The following is a 20,399-nucleotide window of genomic DNA, read 5'->3' as shown; positions in this document are numbered from 1 at the left end:
TGTCACCACTACCCTCTGTTCCTCTGGTCTACCTTAACACTCTCTCTTCTTGCCAATATTCTGGCTGTGAAACCTGAGCCCGGGGCCAAATATAGCCCCACACAGTGAGCAGTTAGAGACCGAGACAGATGGGACAGCAGGCCACTGCAGAGGCAGCGCGCAATTGGACCCTGAGCTTTAGAGAGTTCCTGCTGACTGCCCGACCAATAAGGCTGCTCTTCTGGAAAGAGAAGCTTCATTTTGGCTCCTTTTTACTTAATAAACAAAGCAAACCTGGAAACACAAAACCAGGAGAGATCATTTGGACAAATAATTCACCTGAAGGTAGGTTTTGAACTGTTTATTGTTAATTCTCGACATAGGATTTTGTGGTTTGTTTGATAACTAGTTATAATATTTATGAGCTTAATTAACAACCCTTATAGCTTCTTCATAAGCACTAAGTCGAGAATGGTATATACAGTCATTGTTTTATATGACCACTTTATTTCTACTATTTATTTAGTATTTAATATAACATAAATACTATTAAAATTAGATTATACTATTATAAGGTACGCACTTAAGTTCAAATATTAAGCTTTATAAATTCCAGGAAAGAATAAGTGAAATCTGTGGCAGAAAATAGAAATGTTGACAGCACTGGGATGGTTTAACGAGCCGTCAGTCTGTGTCAACGTTGAAACATTTTCCACATTCATATTTAATCAGTGCTGTATTGCTTTTATTGTTCTGGTCAGATAATACAACAAAGAGCATAGTGTGGGTTTCCGTCCTTCATGCTTTTACCCAGTCCCTGTCTGTGTTGTCCACGTCCACCTGAGTGGGCTTCAGCGACCATGCTCCTGAACTCTGGGTTGGGTTATGCTGCTGCTGTGAAACATAGCCCAAGGGATTAAAAATAACAACAGCTGGTCTTCAGGACGCCATGAGGCACCGAATGTCGCCCTGTGTGTGTGCTACATGTATCAACACTATCAGTTTGACAGCATACTATACATTTAGAGTCACAGTCTAGAGAGATCAGAACGGACAAAATATAGCTTATGAATATATAAATAATATAAATATAACTAGGTGGATGTGACCTTTTGGAGTCAAAAAGCGTCTGTCAGGTACACTCATTTACAAGCATCATGTAATTTTGGATTATGATTTAACATGCACATGGCTCTGATGACTCCACAGAAAAAAAATATGGCAAGATATGCTGAAAATGAAGAAAGCACAGAATGAGAACAAACAGTCTTGTACATATTATGTTGTACTGTGGCAAAGCTAATGACACTGTAGCCATTCTCTGTCTCTATAATATTTTTGTCACTGCTAACAGGCTCAGTCATTTGATAATTAGTCAAGTTATTGTTGCAAAATAACTGATTTTTATTAAATTTAAGGCACTATATAATCCATAGTTTTTGTTCACTTCTTGGCAGCTTGTTTAATTGTTTACCTGAAAAATCTGAGCATTGGTGTTTTATAACCATTGTCAATAATAATAACAACTGGTTTCATTATTTTACTTCATTTGGAGTGACATACATATACGGGTCAGAGAATAGAGTTATGGAGTAAAATGTCCTGACAGATACAGAGTGGGTACAAAATGCCAGTCATGTCCACTATGACCGAAGTAAAAGCCTTTGCTAATACCCACCAACTGTGTCCAGACAACACTGGCCTGAGTCATCCTGCCAGCTATGGCTGAGACAGACATGATCTAGTACTGTCTGACTATTCTTATTTAGTTCTAGTTAGTATTTTATGAGAATGACTCCCTTTATGTTTGTCATTTCCATTTCTTCTGATGGGTGTATTTTTGTACTGTCTAAAATGTGATTGCGTGTACTCTTCCGGATAGTGAGAGCTGCTGTGTGTTTCAGGATGCAGGACGGGAGTTGGAATCAGCCACTCCCCATCTCCCTGCTGATGAAGGACCCAGCAGGGGGAAACTTGGAGGGCGATGGCGGGGTGTTCTCTGAGGCTTCCTCTGATGGGGAGCTCTACCTGGACTCCACAACAGAGCTGGGTTCGGCAGATTTTGCAGATCTTACTTCTTTCTTGAGTGCAGAAGAGATTAATCTTAGCCTAGATCTGGCCCGGGAGGCCTTTGGTGATACATCTGATGATCCAGGTCGCCCTAATCCTTCATCCCAGGAGCAGGCTCTCCCAGTTGTCCCCTCTGTCCCAGTGCCCACCCAGACTATTGAAAACCTCAACACAAGCCCATACTTGCAAAACCAGACCAAAGCTCCTTGTCCTGATGACAATGCCACAGTCAAAGCTTCGTCCGGCCACAATGCCCCCCTTAGGAAACCTGTCCAGGTATCCAGTGAGGCTCAAGCGTCTGCTGAGAAGATTGTACGTCACAAACACATGCAGCCAGTATATAAGCAGGATAAACCCAGGCTGGTCCATGAAGGCCTGGAGCTTAATGATCGGGCAGCGTCAGCCACAGAGTTCTGTAGCCGAGCAGCCACTTTCATTGAAGAGCTGTCATCCATCTTCAAAGGCTCTGCTCATCTGGAGCAGCAGGTGGAGGAGGACTCATCCTCTCCTGATAGTGGTTATCTGTCTCCTAGAAGCCAGCGGCCAGCCCCTCAGGGCTCAGCTTCTGCTCCCTCTCTGCCTCCTGCCCCACAAGAGGCAACCCACTACAGTCAGCCAGCAGTGGGCCCTCAGCCTGGAGGTCTAGAGGGGGTGATGGGGTCTGCAAGGTACCAACATTCAGGAGCTCCGACCACAATGGGACCCCTTTCCCTTCCACGATTCCTCCAGAAGCTGAAGAGTCAGGAGGTGGCAGAAGGGACGCCCATTCGTCTGGAGTGTAGAGTCATAGGAAACCCACTGCCACTCGTCAGGTACTGTTTGACCTAAATAATATGTGTACAATGTGTTTGATACCTTGATCATTTATTTCCCAAAGAACTTTACTACTTATAAAAAGCTAAGATTTATTGACAATTTTCCTACATGCTCCTAAAACAGTATCATCACACATCAGTACACTTGAGGTTGTAGCCTCTTAAGCCTAGTTGCCCCTGGTAACGGAGGAAGCCACAGTTCTGTCTGTGTTACCATGGTAATACTACATGACACTTGTAGTATTATACACATTCTATACATCCACATGACTAGAAAAACATCAGCTAAAAACTCAACTAAAGCAATTGTCAGACAACACAACATAATTCAAACAACAAGTGCTTAAATGAGTAAATATCTAAAACAAGCTAACAGTCTGAAACCAGCTTATGTCATGAATGATTTGATAGAACAGCAGACCAATGAGACAAACTATGCTAAGCTAACACTAAGCAGATCCCACAGTACAAGTACTATTTGTCACTGAATTAGCACAATTAAAGGTTGGATTATGAAGAAATGATCATGAATTTTGTCTGGCCTTTGCTGTTTTCTGCAGTGTGGTATAAAGTACTGGAAGGTCATACGTGTGTAGAAGTACAGGTACCCTACCAAAAAATTACTTTGGTAGAAGTTCACATCACCAACTGATATGCTACTCAAGTTAAAGTGATTAAGTTTCTAGTATGTACTGTACTTAAGTCTATCAAGTAATCTACAATTAAATGTACTCAAGTAATGTAAGTAGAAGTACAAGTAAATTATAATAATAACAATAAAAAAAAGCAGGCAGAATTTTGAATATTATAAAGTTTATCCAGGATTTTAAAACATGGTAAACTAAAAGACAAGCAGTCAAACTATTGAAAATGATGCCTACATCACACTTGAAAAACAAGGTTTCTAAAACCTAAACAGGAGTAGGCTACTGCTGGTGTTAGAAATGTCAGAATTTTTTTTTTTTTTTTTTTTTTAAAGAAAGAAAACTATGTAGATTCTTTGGCACCTCAAAACATGGAGTCTACACTTAACACATCATGAACAAGGAATCCAAAGTCTAAATAGTTTAGGCCCAATGACAAATCAGCTTCCTGACTTTGGAGTACAGTAGTGAAGTATTATTACTTTGTTACTATACAACACTGGTTTTCTTATTGTAACTTGGTTTAAACGAAAGAAACTTCTGCTATCAGCTAATAATCTGTTATGTTGTGTTACATTGAAATGATTCCCACTGGAAACAAATGGCTGAGGGCTTAACAGGATTTATTAGTTGTGCAGGTTTAAGATATATGTATATGAGATTTCTGAAATCTCTCCAATACAGTGAGTATGAATGGAGCTACATTTATAATGTAACATGTTTTTACAGAAGCATCGTGACTATCATTACTCTTTAGCTGTTTACTGGTTTACTGAGGAAACTTTTCCAATTAGATGATGAAGGCACATCATACATACAATAATGCACTGACCTACAGGGGTTGGACAAAATAATGGAAACACCTTCACCTCAAGATGATAATGCCCCAATCCATACAGCTAGAATTGTTAAAGAATGGCATGAGGAACATTCTAATGAAGTTGAGCATCTCGTATGGCCGGCACAGTCCCCAGACCTCAACATTATTGAGCATTTATGGTCAGTTTTAGAGATTCAAGTAAGACGTCGATTTCCACCGCCATCATCTCTAAAAGAGTTGGAGGGTATTCTAACTGAAGAATGGCTTAAAATTCCTTTGGAAACAATTCACAAGTTGTATGAATCAATACCTCGGAGAATTGAGGCTGTAATTGCCGCAAAAGGTGGACCTACACCATATTAAATTATATTTTGTTGATTTTTTAAGGTGTTTCCATTATTTTGTCCAACCCCTGTATATGAACAGAACCGTTCTTCAAGTGTGAGTGATGCGGAGCAGGCTGAACTTCAGAATATGGCTGTGCTCGGCCTCCTGTTAGAGATAAGCTGAGTGGGGTGGAAGGCAGCCTTAGAGGTGAGAGACAAACGTGTTGACAAGCGGAGCACCTGGTTTCGGGTTGTGGGGACTTCCACGCTGCATAAACACATTTGTCCATCGGTACCTGTGCCAGTTGAAGCAGGGACGCTGTCAAGTTTATGCCTGGATGAACTGTTATTCCATTTGAGAGGTCACACCTCCTGCCCCTGGTTATTTGCAACTATTCACCAGCACACTAAAAATACACTCCTCTCTTGTTTCTAGATAGGTCAGCCTCACAGCTCAGTCAACATCATTGCTGTTTACTAGAGAGACATACCTGAACTAATTAAAGTTTATATATATTTGAACGTGACAAACATGGCAGTGGGCTGATGGTCTTTCCACTGGGTGGACATGTGTCTTTCTGAAAGTTTAGACGTTAGGTCTCATGTTCAGTGAATTTGATCACTTTTATTATTATTATTATTATTATTATTATTATTATTATTATTATTATTATTATTATTATTATTATTATTATTAATCACTTCTAAATGTTAAGTAAAATCATTCTGCATATTCCTAATCTTGTTTTCATCCTGTACTTAGTTGCAGGACCTTGCTTCATTACTATATTATTGGAATCCAATAAAGCTGTAATGATGCAAAGTAAAGCTGAAATGTATGTCATGTGTGTACATTTCATACACATTTTACTCTGTGATTTTACTTTCTGCCACATTTGATAAATTTCAAAGCCAAAATTGAGGATAATGTGGGTTTAGTCAGTCCCTGTGTTGTTAATATGAACCATCCCTCTGTACAATCTGATCGACTTCCAGAGATTAACCTTTCAAAGTGTTTTGAGCCGGAGTTTGTGTAATCAAAGGGCATAGAGCCGGTGGTCCAGGATGGGTATCTCCTCCCCAATAGGCTCTGAGGGGCCTCTTCTGCGACTGTATAAATAGTCCACAGGCCAACAGGAGCCAGGCACAGGAATGCAGTCAATGTAATGACAAGGCGTTTTCAGTCACTTGGCACTACATCTCCCCACACCTTCTTGGGGAATATGAAGGTAGTATGTAGCATGTTTAACCTCAGAGAAACAGGAGAGCCCAGACACTGTGGCAATACTGGTATTATATAACAGGACAAATGAATGGGAGGCAAGGAGAAATGAAGCAGTGAAGTGGAAAAGTAAAAGAAGTGTTTTGCTTTCTTCCTTCCCTCCCTGTAATTTCATAGTATAGTTTACAAAGTGAGCCAAAAACTTATGATTTCCTTGGTGCTGAAAAGAAATAGAACTCAGCCGTGGAGTATGACATCGAAATAATTGGATCCTAGTGCAATTTTCTTTCCTTATATATTTTATGTTTGCAGGGCCACTGCCATTTAACCAATACCAAACACTCTGTGCTGTCTGTTATTTAGGAAGTAAAGAAAAAGAGGAAAAAAGTAACGGTATTGACATGTCTGCTGTTTTTGAACACTAGATGGCAGCAAATTATTGTTATTCAAAACAAAACTGAGCGTCGATAAGAAGCAGCGTCCTCTAGATGTTGATGAAATACATCCACAGCACTGTGCAAACCTAAATAGCACAGATATTTATGTACCAGTCTGTGTAGTAAGTAACAAGTAAATACAGGAAATGTGCGCACACTTTCACCACTAAATTGCTTCTATAGGCACAAGTCAGGATTTCTTCCTATCTCTGTTCATATGACAAACAAACACCTGAAAAACAGAAAGAAGTGTTTGACACGTTTCCCCTGTAAAGCCTGAACCAGCGACAGAAAATTCCAGTTCTTTGAAACTGGAGCCTTCATTGGCCCCTCTGAACAACCAAAACATTTTTTTTTCAAATATCAGTTTCCATGTATGAGTTTCAATTTTGCATCATATTTGATACATCGGGTCTCAATGGCCGAATATTATTATTTTTGAACAAATAAAAACATAATATAACACAAACATGTCTAACAAATTGGTAATTCCTTTACAAAATTGGCAAAGTTCTGCCTCCTTCTTCATTAATGACAATCTTGTAGTGTCACTGGAAAGGCCTCTGGTGGATGAATTCCTCCCCCGTGGTGGATTATCCGTGTATTGCATGTTTCTAATTGTATGCATCAGGTTTTTCAAGAAAAAAAAAAAATCACACTGATCATGTAGAGGGCTTCAAAACTCATGTATCAAATACAATACGTTTGGCGTTATAGTGTTAAAACCTAGTGTAAAACAGCTGTAGTTTAGTGCAGTAAATCTCATGTTGTCTACACACAAGTGTTCAGATCTGGTTAAGTGTGAACTGAGGTCACGCTATATGGTCTGAGCGGTAGGAACTGTAAAACTGATTAAACAACAAATCAAGAACTTTTGCATTGTGCTAGTGTTTGATTGAATATAAGGTCAATGAATGTGCACTGAGTTCATTTGAGTTGTAGGTCATATTTACATTAAAATGCACTCAGTCACCACTGAGCTTGTAGGTCGGCATATTAGCAGTATATTGGCTCTATTAGTTTTTATAAAGAACAGATTGACCTATATAGACCCAATGCTGTTTTTGCGCCACTTCCCAACTAAATATATTTGACCTTTCAAGTGATTTATCACAATTTACTGTAATATTATTGTCTGTAGTTTTGCATTTTTCAGTGTAAAATGTATTTTCCTATATTTAATTCACAGATCACATAGATGTTCATTAAAGCTCAGAGTAAATTCAAAGGTTATTATATCAGAAAAAGAGAAAACTGAGGAAAAAGGGACAGCAAAGATATCAATAACAGAACATAAAAACAAGTGTGTCCATCCACTGTCATTGATCCAACTCCATGGATTTTATTGGTGACTCAATGTTGTAGAAGATGACAGTGTTTCCACATTCACTACGGAGCCTCTGAACGTCCAAATGGGTCATATCTGATGACCATGAAAAGATGACAAACTGCATTTTACACCAATTATTTATATGTACTGATAGGTTTAGTGGTTCAGAAGTTATTAAACACTTTAGATTAGCAGATAATTTGGTTACCAATGGCTGTTTCGGTCTTTATGGGTTAATGCCTTATTCTGAATTAACATTCTACATCTACAAGGTCATTAGCTAACTGTTCATTAACTTCCTAATTACTGCTTATTGACGGTAAATAAATAACCTGTAAATAAATAACAGTCCTAATTTGGTGAGGTCACTCTCCTTAAAGAGCACTCAATAATTATCGTCTATTGTTACAAAACCACAAGCGTCTAAATAACGCCTTTCTTGCTCAGAATATGCTCTGCATTTTTCCAGTGTGTATGCAAATAAGTAACTACTTAATGATGAATATGTGCACTGTAGATAATTTACTTTACAATCCATTTTAAAATGTTTTTTTTCTATGGTTGAAGTGTGACGTCTGCATTCCACTCATGTTGTTCTACATTATTCAAGGCATATTTTTCTACTTCAGCTCAACTCATCATCTTCTTATATGTGCATATACATAACTTGCCTTTTGTATGTATCTTAAAAGTGACACCAATACTACTCATGTGTTTTTCCATATTTTCACGTGAAACTTAACGGCCTCCTTTCACCTTTTATCGTCACATCAGCCTAACCTATGTATGATGATTATGTTGTTTCATGAAAGCATGCAGACACATGTTTGTGCATGTTTTTCTTTCTTTTTTATAATTTTGCAATGGCTGAATATAAATGCGTTTCTCCCAGGCGAGTGTTCATTTCCCATGAGCAGGACCTTTGATGCGGCTGCCAGTCCGAGCAGGTGATGCACCTCCTCACCTCTTTGTTCATTCAGAATAATGAGTTGGCCCTGAACTGATGCGAGCATTTTGCACAGCCAGGGAAAGAGACATTCCTGGTGGTTGGGTGCTGGGCGCGGTCTTCCATGGTCAACCACAATTTTGTCTCAGCCAGAGAGTCTTATGGTACTGGGTGCCCGGTATTCTTCGATACGTACTCATGCTGCTTACATTCAATGTTTTATGCACTGTTTTGATTATAATGATGCATCTCTGGTATTGGGATCTGTGAGTGTGTGTGTTATGACCATGTGGGATCTAATTTGTGCATTTTTGCAGACTGAGGTCATTCTGGCCTTCTTCAAGGAGCTTGTTCTGGGGTTAAGATTAGCTGTTGGCATGAGGGAAATGAGAACGTACGCAGGCAGCACGAGATGCTTTTATGTGTTTCTGTGTTGTTAAAGAGAGCATAAATAAATAAAATTGTTGGTGTGAGGTCTGGCTGTGCAGAACACCAAACATGCTGTGGGTGCCTGATGACTGATTTTGCACTATTTCAATGCAGTACAAAGCAGACAGAGAAAATTCATCTCCAATTGTGGCGTACTCAGCATGTTATTTTAGGCATTCTGTGTGATGCTCTTCCATGTCATTACCCTAACTGCCTGCTGTGCAAACAGGGCATTTCAAAACTCCACTTGGAGCTGAAATGAGAGTGATGGGCACTTATGTTAGAGAGCAACTTGGCTTCTTCATTTCAAACATACTGTATAAACCACACAGGAAATTTTTAGAAGATGAGAGGCTGTCGGTCTTTTCTACAAAGAAATCTACACAATGCAGTGTCTCCAACATCAGGAAGAGACGACATTCCAGAGACCAGCGCTGGAATTTATTCTCAAATACATGATCCGTGTTTAACTTTAAACATGGCGCTCACTATGAGCTAATATTGACCGCAAGGATCACACACACACACACATGCACACACACACACCAGCAGGAATGCAGACCTACTACAGAAGAACACACACGACACACACACACACACACACACACACACACACACACACCCACACACACACACACACACACACATTCTCCAAACTGTTAAAGCTGATTTCATCAAATTTAAAGGATTTACAGATGCAAAGGTTTGGCCTCAAACATTGACAGTTCAGTCTTGGAATAATGGTGGAATAATTCAAGCCTTTATATCCAGAAGGGTTAAAATCATGACTTCTTGATGTCTGATACTTCCTGTTGGAGTGCAGCTACACTTGGATTCACTTTCTGTACTCTTTTTATACTTGGTCTGTCATTGAAGCCTTATACAGCTCATGCTCTTTGTGCTGAAAAGGCTTAATTTAACAAACTTATGCATTGTGTATCCAAAAACTAATTCATGAAGTACCATCTTACTATCCTTTTTTGTTTGTTTGGTTTACATATAAAATGCTATACAAAAGTCTTAGGTCACCTCTAGTTTTGTTGTTATTGCAGGGTTTAAATGAGCATGTATATTTATTTCTCATTCTCTTTTCTTCAGATACAACAAGAAAATACAGGAAATATGTGCACAGCCTTAAAAGACACTGAACTACATAGGTTGTAAAGGTTAAAGTTGCTATTTAGTGTGACCCCTGACCCCATGACAAGAAGCAGCACAAACTGAAACATCTGGCATGTGTTGAATGAAACCTGGTATAAAACATCAGAAAATTAACACAATAAACCTTTGTCTGAACAAAAGGGTTAAGTGCAAAGAAAGGTCACACCAAATACTACCACTGTGATTTATAGAAGTTTTTTTTTTCCTGATATGTCAGGTTTTTTTTTTAATTGCAGTGCATACTTCACATTTATCCAGATTGAATCTTAAAACATAGACTTAGAAATGCATATGTGCAGTCATTAGAGCTTCCCTAAACCAACAAACCTAATGTTGGCTGAGGACTTTTGCACAGTACTGTACACATTTTAGTTCATTCTATAAATGTTAAAATAAAAAAAAAAAAAAAAAAATTAGCAACAAAAACAATGAATAAGAATCCAAACAGTGAGTAAAAAGCATGTGATTTTTTTATTTATTTATTTTTTTTGAAAATTAAGAAAGGGATTTGCATGAACAATTGATAAGTCAGTCAAATGGTAAGCTTAGTTGGCATCTTTTTTTTTTTTTGTTAAGTCAACATTTTTATTTGGGTCGGAGGAGATTAATCTTTTACTTCATAGAGAAGTAATGTTTATGACTGTGTTTCTGCTTGAGTGTGGCATAAGTACGTAAAGTCTGAAAAGGTTTTTAAAATGCTCTAAAACTGAAGTGCTATAGTTATAGTTCAGCACTCCTTGGTTTGTCATTATTTTATTATCACTATAATTTGAGTGAAGGAGATGTGTAAACTATGATGTCATTACCAATCTGATGGACTTAAACTGAGTTGATAATTTGACTCCTAAAGTAAAGCCCATAATATAAAACCTTTCTTTTCTTGTTATTTTTTAATACACACCTGAATCAGTAGATGCACTACATAGAGATAGAGAATCAAACAGGTTAAGCATATTTTTTATTTTTCCTTATTAGCTTGTATGTTGTTACATTATTGAAGTTTTTTTCAGCTAAACTAAAGTATTTGATCTACTTGAACAATAAAACAGCATAGCGTTACATTCATTTTACACACGTAAAGAGCAAACACATGACAGTTTTGATTATGGCTTGGTTTTACAATGCTTGGTCTTATACAGACTGCAGTTTGGCATAGATAAAGGAAAAGACATGATACCAATTTGTTACTGCAGAAGTAGATAATGTGCTACCAAACAGCTTCGGTAGCCCTTCCTCCCACTTTGTATAAACCAGTCATGGTATGAGGTCATAGCAGGTGACCCACTGCTGACTCATGACGTAGTCTCGCTGTTATGCTGACTGCTTGGCCTGTTTCAGGAAAGCCATAATTTTAAGTTCCCCCTCATGGGCTCATTTGATCTTTGCAGGAGGAGGGGAAAGGAAAAAGCACTGGGATTTTTATACCTGCTTCTCTAAAAATTTTTGCAAGCATGATGTCATTTCATATTTAAACCCTAAATAATGAGAAAGCCTGCAGTGACTGCGTTGGTAAAGTTACACTCAAAATTAAGACTATATGGGGTAGCATTCCTGAAACCTGAAAACATTCAAGAAGGTACACCATTAACTACAGATACCACAGAGATATTTCACACTTTAGTGAGAAGGAGTCAGTTTGACGTATTACTTAGTTGTCGATAGGCTGATAACTGCACTGGCTGCGGTGAGTGTGTTATATATGTACAAAAATGTATTAAAGGCATGAGTACATTTGAGCTTGTTCACTACAGTGTGCCAAGGAATTTGAGTTAACCATAAATAGACAAAAGCACCGTTGGACAGACTCTATGATTACACCTTTCACTCTGCTGCTATTGTGCACATTGTACACATGTACGCATTCTTATACGCACGGTAAAACATGCAGATTGACACGCAGGCCATCGCTATTCCTCAGCGGTATGTTAATGGAAGTTGTGACGAATGGATGTGTCTGGTCTGTAGGTCTCAGCAGTGGCCCCTGGCCCTCTGCCGGTCTGGAGACACAGTGTGAAGTTTCACTCAACAAGGTGAAACTTTTCCTGCTCATCTTTCACCCGTGCAGTCTGAGGGTTTCTCTGACCTTGAACCGTAATCACATACAGTCTCAGAATTTACCCTGATCCTCTGTATCTGTGATGGTTTTACCCATGAACAACCCAAACACAGACAGGGACACTTCATGGTGGACGAACTAAGTGCTTTTACTCAAGTACTTTACAACATGTTTAGGTACTTGCACTTTACTTGACAATATCTGTTTTATACTACATCTTACTTTTTATTCCACTACATTTGTATAACAGTTACTTTTCAAATTACAGTTTTTATCCACATCCTATCCACAAAGGTCTCCAGATGTGTTGATTTTAAATGTTAGAGATAGTGGATTAAAGGGTCCCTAATGGGTTCAGAAAGACTTAAACTGCATAAACTTTTTTTTTTAAACTGCTGTTGGATTAGTTGAAAACTGCGTTGTTACAAAGCTGGAAAGAGGCATGTTTTGAGCTCATAAAAAGCAGATTTTTTTTAGATACATGGTTCATTCAGAGCAGTGATGCTACAAATGCATGATATTATGGAAAATGATCCATTGCTGTTGGTTAGGGCATTCACTTTTAAAATAAACTCAATTTTAAACATCTACAGCAGTAAAATGCAACATGCAAAAAAATAAATAAATAAATAAATAAATAAATATATATATATATATATGTGTGTGTGTGTGTATAAATATATATATACACACACACACACACACACAGTACTACATATATATACACTACTGGTCAAAAGTTTTAGAACACCCCAATTTTTCCAGAATTTCACTGAAAATGATGCAGTTTAATGTCTCAGTGTACTCTGAAATTAAAGCATAGAACAAATAAAAAATTGAAGTTAAAAAAGAAATCATGGAATCAATTTAGAAACCAAAAAGTTTTCTAAACTTATGATTTATCAAAATAGCCACCTTTGCCAGATATAACAGTTGAACCCCCCCCCCCCCCCCCAAAAAAAAAACCAACTAAAAAAACCAACTAAAAACAAATAAAAACTTAAACAAAAAAAAAAAAAATAAAAAAGGGAGAAAAGTAGTACCCCCCGCTCCACCCACATTGGTCCCCATTCACTTAATTATGAGTATTACATAGCTATTCTATTCAGTTATGTTTTCTATAGATGTTTTTATCAAAGTAAGAGAGGAATGGCTTCCATGTTATGTAAAATTTCTTGGTTGATCCTCTGAGAGAAAATTTGGTCTTTTCCAGTTTCAAGACAGACATTACGTCTCTTAACATGCATGAATATAATACTAATGTGAATATCATACATAATAGTAAAACACAGACAGGGACCTGTTTATTGCAAAGAGAACACTTTTAAGTACTTTTATCTGATAATACTATTAAGTAGGACATTACATTTTTACATGGTAGTATTCAGTCCATCACAATAGTAAAAGACCAGTGTACCTTTTCCACCAGTGGGTATATGCAATGATGCATGTGAGGCCTTTCATGATTATTATTCTAAAATAGGGACATATAAAAGAGATAATGAAGCATCACTTTGTACATATAATAGTACGCACTACTTCTACAATCACTTTTCCAGAGGTCTGTCAAATGAAAATAAATGGTAAAAGGAAAAAGACACGGTCAGTAAAATACAACCAAACCTAAAACCCATTTGAGAAAGGGTTAAATAAGAAAGGGAGAAGAGTGAGAGTCAGGGAAATGAGATTTGTAGAGAGTTATATAAGTGGATCAGTGACAGTTGAAGAAGTGGAATACCAGATTTAATATGAAGCATGTCTGTTGTGGACAAAGGCAGCAGTCATGCACGGCAGGAGGATGGTAATCTAAGACAAGTTCAACAGGAGGATGGGCAGAGGACACTCCATAAATCTTAACTCTGTGCTAAAGCTTTTCTCCCACACAGAAGGTCAGCGGTCCTGTTTGACCTCGTCGGAAAACACACACACACAGGACCATTACATTACTCCATCAAACCATGCACAGAAACCAGCAGCAGTACAGAAATCTACTAGAATCCACTTTACAAGAGTTCACAGAAAGACACTGATTCAAGAGTAACCGGAAATAGGAAGAGTAGAAAAATCTGTACTCGAGTAAAAATGGTCAATCAGTAGTAGAAATAAAAGTACTCATGCAAAAGTACACAAAAATACTGAAAAAAGTGTGTCAGTTGTAACTTGTGAACTTATGTAAAATATGCAAAAAGAAAAGAAAAAAAAGAAAGAAAAGAAAAGAAACACCATCACACTCCTGCCCCCCCCACATACTTTATTATATGGACATTAGTGGAATTGTTTCAACCACAGAGGTATTTTTATGATCAAAAGACAAAAAATGATGCATGTATCCAAATGTAACACAATAAAAGTAATGATTTATGAATGAACTTACTCACATAAGAGTAATAAAAACTATTGTCTGTTAGAACTCTTTCAACAAGTACAGTTTACAGACAAAACAGCATTTAAATAAAGTACATGGAACTCACTACAGCAACTCTCTGGCCTGATAGCTTTCTCCATGTTCTTCTAAAAGGCTGCTCTACCTGAGCCACGTTTCCACACCTTGTTGTTGACAGTAGCCAGGTCTTCAGGTCTGCCCTGGCACAGTCAGGTCCTGTCCTGTCTCAGTTCTGGCCTCAGTTAAGGTTTGTGGTTCTGAGTCATCCGGGCCTGGGTGTCTGCTGCACATCTGGGCTGTGAACAGTAAGCACTGGGCCACATTCCTCTGTTCACCTGTTAAATGACTCGGTGCTATTCATCATGCTTGATAAGCCAAAGCCATTAGATTCAGCTTACAGTAATCTGCCTTTTGATGAGATATTTCAGGCTGTTATTTTCCCCGCTCTTCGGATTCCTGTGTTGCTGCCAAAGACCTGTGTTTGATGTTGAGCCCGATCCAATTATGTATCTATGACATTAATGAAGTGGTGGAATTTCAAGTGGTTTGTGAACCTTTGATTGTTTTTGTCCACGCAGAAATTACAAGACTCCTTCTGTGTTTTTACTGTTGTCAGAATTCATTTCAGAACTGTAAAATTTGTGCTGTTGTGTTGCGTACTTGGCTGCGTGTTGTGTGAAAATCAGACTGTGCAGAGACGCTTGTTTTACAAGCAGATGAGAGGTCAGATGGGACCCGTAAAGACGAGCCCAAGCCTTCCTTCCCATGTACATGTGACAGGATAACAGCTGTATGGATGTTAAACTGTCTTACACAGAAACTTGTGATATGCATCTTTGTTCCTCAGTCTTCTCCATGTTTGTCTTTTGCCATAAAATATTCCCTGATGTCCGTCCTGTTAGATCAGATCTGTGGCTCCTGATATCATGGGGAGTTGGACTGAGGGGAAAGGGAAGAGGAAAAGAGGAGGATGCTTCATGCCTGGCTCATGTGTGTCTGTTCACAGTTCAGTCTATAAATTGTAATGAGGAGGAGAGGTCATGGAATTCCAAACCCAGCCAGCAACTTCAACTCTTTTTTTTTTTCTCACCATTTATCAACTATAGTAGTGTTTGTCTGCAATATTTTGTACAGTCATTTTAATTATATGAGCTATTGTGAAGGAGCTGTGTCCGGCTGTGTCGTCTTCATTTTCATTGTCATTGTCTTTTAGCAATTTCTTCAAACATTATCTCTGACTAAACTACTGGTCGGATTCATTTCAAATTTTATATGTTTATTTGAGATATTTAGATTTTTCAATATTTAATGAATTTTTCAAATATTAAAAAATTGCGTTTGATGGTTAGCTACTATTGAGCACTGATATGAAGTCATGTATTCACTTTGATTTGGCTCCATGACCTTTGACCTTGAGGAGTCAACCTCAAGGTCACCAATGTCTAGATTTCAACAATTTTCTTCTCCGAAACAAGTGATTGGATTCATTTAAATTTTTTATGTATCTTCATTGGGACAATGTCTACAAAGTTTGTTCACAGTTTTGAAAAATGTAGATTTTTAAATTTCAAATTTTTTGAAATATTACAAATGTTCCTCTTTACTTATAATGGTCCATATTATGATGGCTTATAGCATGGAAATGGTTACAGATATCAATATAGTTACTGTTGAGAACTAATAGGAAGTCAAATATGGACTTTGGGGTTCAGCCGTGGCCTAGATGACTGGAGTCAGCTTGTGAGCAATGGGTTGCTGGTTTGATTCCCTGGACTGGCAGAGAGTTGTTGGCTGATGTGCCCCCCATTTGCTCCCCAGGCACCTGATATGGTGAGCCCACTGCTCCTGGTCTGCAGTGTGTGATGCATGCATGATCTAGTGATGGATTAAAGGCAGAGGGAAAATGTCGGTCTGTTTACATGTGTGAACCTACTGACAAAATAAAGATTCCTCTTCTTCATTAAATTTGTTGAGTTATCCTCCAGTCAAAGTACCACCTACTGCAGTAGACTGATCTCCTGCATCAAGACCACAAGACTCTATCTAACATAGCAACAGAACCTGACAACCTCACAAATTCAACTTGTTATTGTACGTGATAGAACATGCTGGTGAGATACAGGGACACTGGTCCTGTTTTTCTGTCTCGGTTGAATTAACAGGTATTACTGACTAGTGTGTGTGTTCCCTTTATCCACAGTCTGGGTTCCATTCAGACTGAAAATATTTACACATAATGATGCTGAGGTAAACTATCCACCCACACACCAGGAGAGGTGGTCTGGCTGTCATACATGCAGATGTTTTTGTATGTTTGTGTGTTTGTGGCAAGGTCGTGGGTGGCTGTATGAGGAGGGATCATTTACTTGTCTGGGCTTAAAGATTTGCCAAAGTATGCTGCATCCTCTAAAAAAACATCTCTTAGACATGGCCTTTGCCTGGGATGTCAACTAAAATAGGACAGAAGCTAGCAGGCGAGTGACATTATTATATGCAGTACACAGTAGTATGACTCGGACCATACATGTGACCACAGATTTGCTGTGTGTGGTTACGCTGTTGCATTAACTCCATCTAATTGTTGTTCCCAGAAAGTTATGATACATACTGTGCCATAAATTAGCAGTGGCACAGACTGTTATGTGGTTTGTCTCCATCTGTAATTGCTCAGTGGCAGGAAGATTGATTATTGTGGCTGTGGAAGAACCTAGAAATTTGTAAATTGATGAAAATAACCGGATGTGATGTAAGTGCAGGTGTGGGCACATTCTCAATGCCTACTATTCATAGTTAAAATGAGCTGTTTGGCCACTGGCCACCAGTTGATTTCATTTATTTAGAAAAAAAATAAAAGAGAACTCAGATATATTACCTGACTATGAGATGAGCCTGGGTTGTGTTCTTCAGAATCCCATCTCAAAAAAAGCCCAGACACTTAAAATCACACATAAAAGATGCTACAGCAGTCCTCATCTAAACCACAGGAATGCTTTATTTGACACTTGGAGAAAAGAATTGATTAGACTAATTGATAAATTATTGGTTACTGAATTAAGTGACAATTATCTTGACAACTGATCATCAGTTTTAGCATTATTTTAAGTATAAAAAATTCAAAATTCCCTAATCGTAGCAACTTAATAATGAATAATTCCTTACTTACTTCATTTTTTATGACAATGAACTGAACATCTTTGGGGTTTTGGACCGAACAAGACATCTGAGGATGAAATCATAGGCTTTTGGGAACACTGATTGGCCTTTTTCCCCATTTTCTGACACTTGATGGACCAACAATTAAACAGGTCAATTACTGACAGATTTATTGCCACTGAAAATATGAACCTAGAACCCATCATTATAGTGTGTGATGTTTAGTGACATCTCCACACTTATCTTTTCAGAATGAGTGTGAGTTTTGTTTCATCTTTAGTTGAGAGGATACTAACCCTGGTCCACACTCAAACATAGTTGTCAGCAGCAACACACTTACATACAGTCTGTGACCTGAACACTCAGTGCCACCCTGGGGAGAAACACAAGTCCATTCTGAGCTAATGTGGAAACATGGTGGCCTTTGTGAAAGATGACCCCCTCCCTCGGATGATATAACTGTCTGATTTTAGGTTACAGAAATAATTATTTTTTCACAAGATTATCTACTGACAACAGACATATGAGTATTACATTCCACTTATGCCACTAGAGCCTATAACTTGGCTAACAGCTAGGTAATTAAACAGTTAACGTTAACATTTAACAAAGAATTTCAAAGCATACCATAAATTTAGTACCTTTTAAATTGTTGTGTTTTATATGTTTTATATGTTTTATATGTAAACTCTCACCAATGTTTCATACTTTTAGTACCTTTTAAATCATTGATGCTGTTTTATATGTATACTCTTAGTTTAGTGATTTATGTACAGTGTTAGAACTGAGATTTATTCTGTGTTTTATGTATTTTTTTTAGTGTGGATGTATGGATGAAACCCCTATTGTCTGTAACTTCTGCTGCTGCTGTCTTGGCCAGGACAATCTTGCAAAAGAGATTTTTAATCTCAATGAGCTTTTTCCTGATTAAATGAAGGTTAGCCCTATCGGCCCACCCGCGGGCCGAAAAAATTATATTAATATTCATCTACTATAAAAAATATAATAAATCAGGACAATGGATGTTTTTTCAACTTTTGCTCAAAGTTTAGATGCTAATGTTAATAAAAGTACATCAAAACTGTATTTTAGTGCAAACTTTAATGTTCAAACATGATTTTTAATCTTTGTGGGGTGAAATATACGCTATTAAAAATCTCCGACACAAACAATTAATTTATGCATATCATCGTCAATCCAGCCGAAAACAAAACAGGTGAGGATAAAAAAAATTCAAATTTCTCTTTTAGTTTGTTACAGTTTACTCAGGCATAGTAATAGATACAATATTTTAGACAGTGGGAATAGATTCTGTGAGGTCTCTAAATGTACATAGACACCAAGAACATCCATATGAACCTTATTATTGTGAAGTAATTCTTCATTTACTTTGGGTATGTCTTTTTAGGTGTTTTTCCCCTGAAAATATGGTCAGGGTTAAACAGGTTAAATGAAAAAAAAAAATCATCAGTACAAGATCTCGGCCAAAAAAGAATGCAACTATGGACAGAAATAAATGACAGTAACATTATTAGAACTTATTGAAAGTCTGTACATGCCACAGTCAAAGGCAGACCAACAAAATATTAGTGAGTGACTTTTTTAACCTGACAGTGTACTTTGGTGTGTGCTGTAAATGAATCACAGATGTCTAAAAGTTTGTTTGGCCACATATTTTTGTTTCTTTGTCTTTTGATAGACAAAGTAAATATCCCTGGATCAAAAAGAGTGGAAAATCGACAGAGCTGTGCTGCCTTTATGTCATGTGACTGATGTCTATGAGTAGCAGGGATGTTTGAGGGAAGCGTCTACTTTAATTCGACTTATAATCGATGTAACAATGCTGACTCTTTTTAACAGAGCTTTCATTGAACCTGTTGTCTTTTTCTCTTGTTGCTTGGTATGATAACCTGGCTCTGAGGGACAGAAGGTCTCTCCAGCAGGTGGTGAGGTGGGCCTGCAGACTTATGGGTAGGCCCCTGCTCAGTTTGTCTGAGCTTTACTTCTCGCAGCTCCAGCGTAAGGTCAGCTCTGTTCTCCTGGACAACACCCATCCTCTGCACAGGCAGTTCCAGCTCCACCGCTCTGGGTGCAGATACGTGGTGCCCAAAGGGAGTACAAAGCCATACAGGGACAGTTTCGTACCTGCAGTGATTGCACTATTGAACAGAGGGCATGTGGGGGAGCTCGAGGAGGCTCATCTCTCTCACCTTTAACTGTTTCATTCCTATCGGATCTCACTGCCAATAACACTTGTTTTTGAAGACTGGTACGCTGTGTTATCTGTTTAGTGTCTAACTGTTGTCGTGAGTTAACTTTGTCTTGTTTTTATTGTTATTGGACTGCTGTATACTCTTCTGCAAACAAATTTACCCTAGGGTACTAATGAAGAAACCTTGAATAAGTCCAGCATAAAACTATTTATTGCTCTATCATAGAATAATAATAATAAATAATAATGGATTGGATTTATATAGCGCTTTTCTAGACACCCAAAGCGCTTTACATTATTAACCCATTATTCATTCGCTCTCACATTCTCCCTCACACTGTTAAACCCACAGTTACATCTACAATTAAAAGTCAGTGCCGGTCTCAACAGGCCAAGAAGACACATCTCTTCTTGTC

At 38.0% G+C, this 20,399-nt stretch overlaps 1 protein-coding gene across 3 annotated transcripts in view; it reads left to right on the top strand.

The window, feature by feature from the left end:
* Positions 1–233: 233 nt before the first annotated feature.
* The window catches only part of palld (palladin, cytoskeletal associated protein), a 67,721-nt gene continuing 47,555 nt past the window's right edge, over positions 234–20,399 (top strand). For 2 of the 3 annotated variants that reach the window (XM_030131503.1, XM_030131502.1), the window contains exons 1-2: positions 234–324; positions 1,884–2,861. In XM_030131503.1, the coding sequence (XP_029987363.1) occupies positions 1,885–2,861 (977 nt within the window). In that variant the 5' untranslated portion in view covers positions 234–324; position 1,884. The remainder of the gene's footprint in view (positions 325–1,883; positions 2,862–20,399) is intronic. The other variant, XM_030131504.1, reaches the window with a different exon arrangement.

Source organism: Sphaeramia orbicularis, chromosome 4 (genome assembly GCF_902148855.1).
Source record: "Sphaeramia orbicularis chromosome 4, fSphaOr1.1, whole genome shotgun sequence".
Classification (NCBI taxonomy): domain Eukaryota; kingdom Metazoa; phylum Chordata; class Actinopteri; order Kurtiformes; family Apogonidae; genus Sphaeramia; species Sphaeramia orbicularis.
The sequence above is the reverse complement of the archived record's forward strand: the minus strand, read 5'-3'. Positions and strand labels throughout refer to the sequence as shown.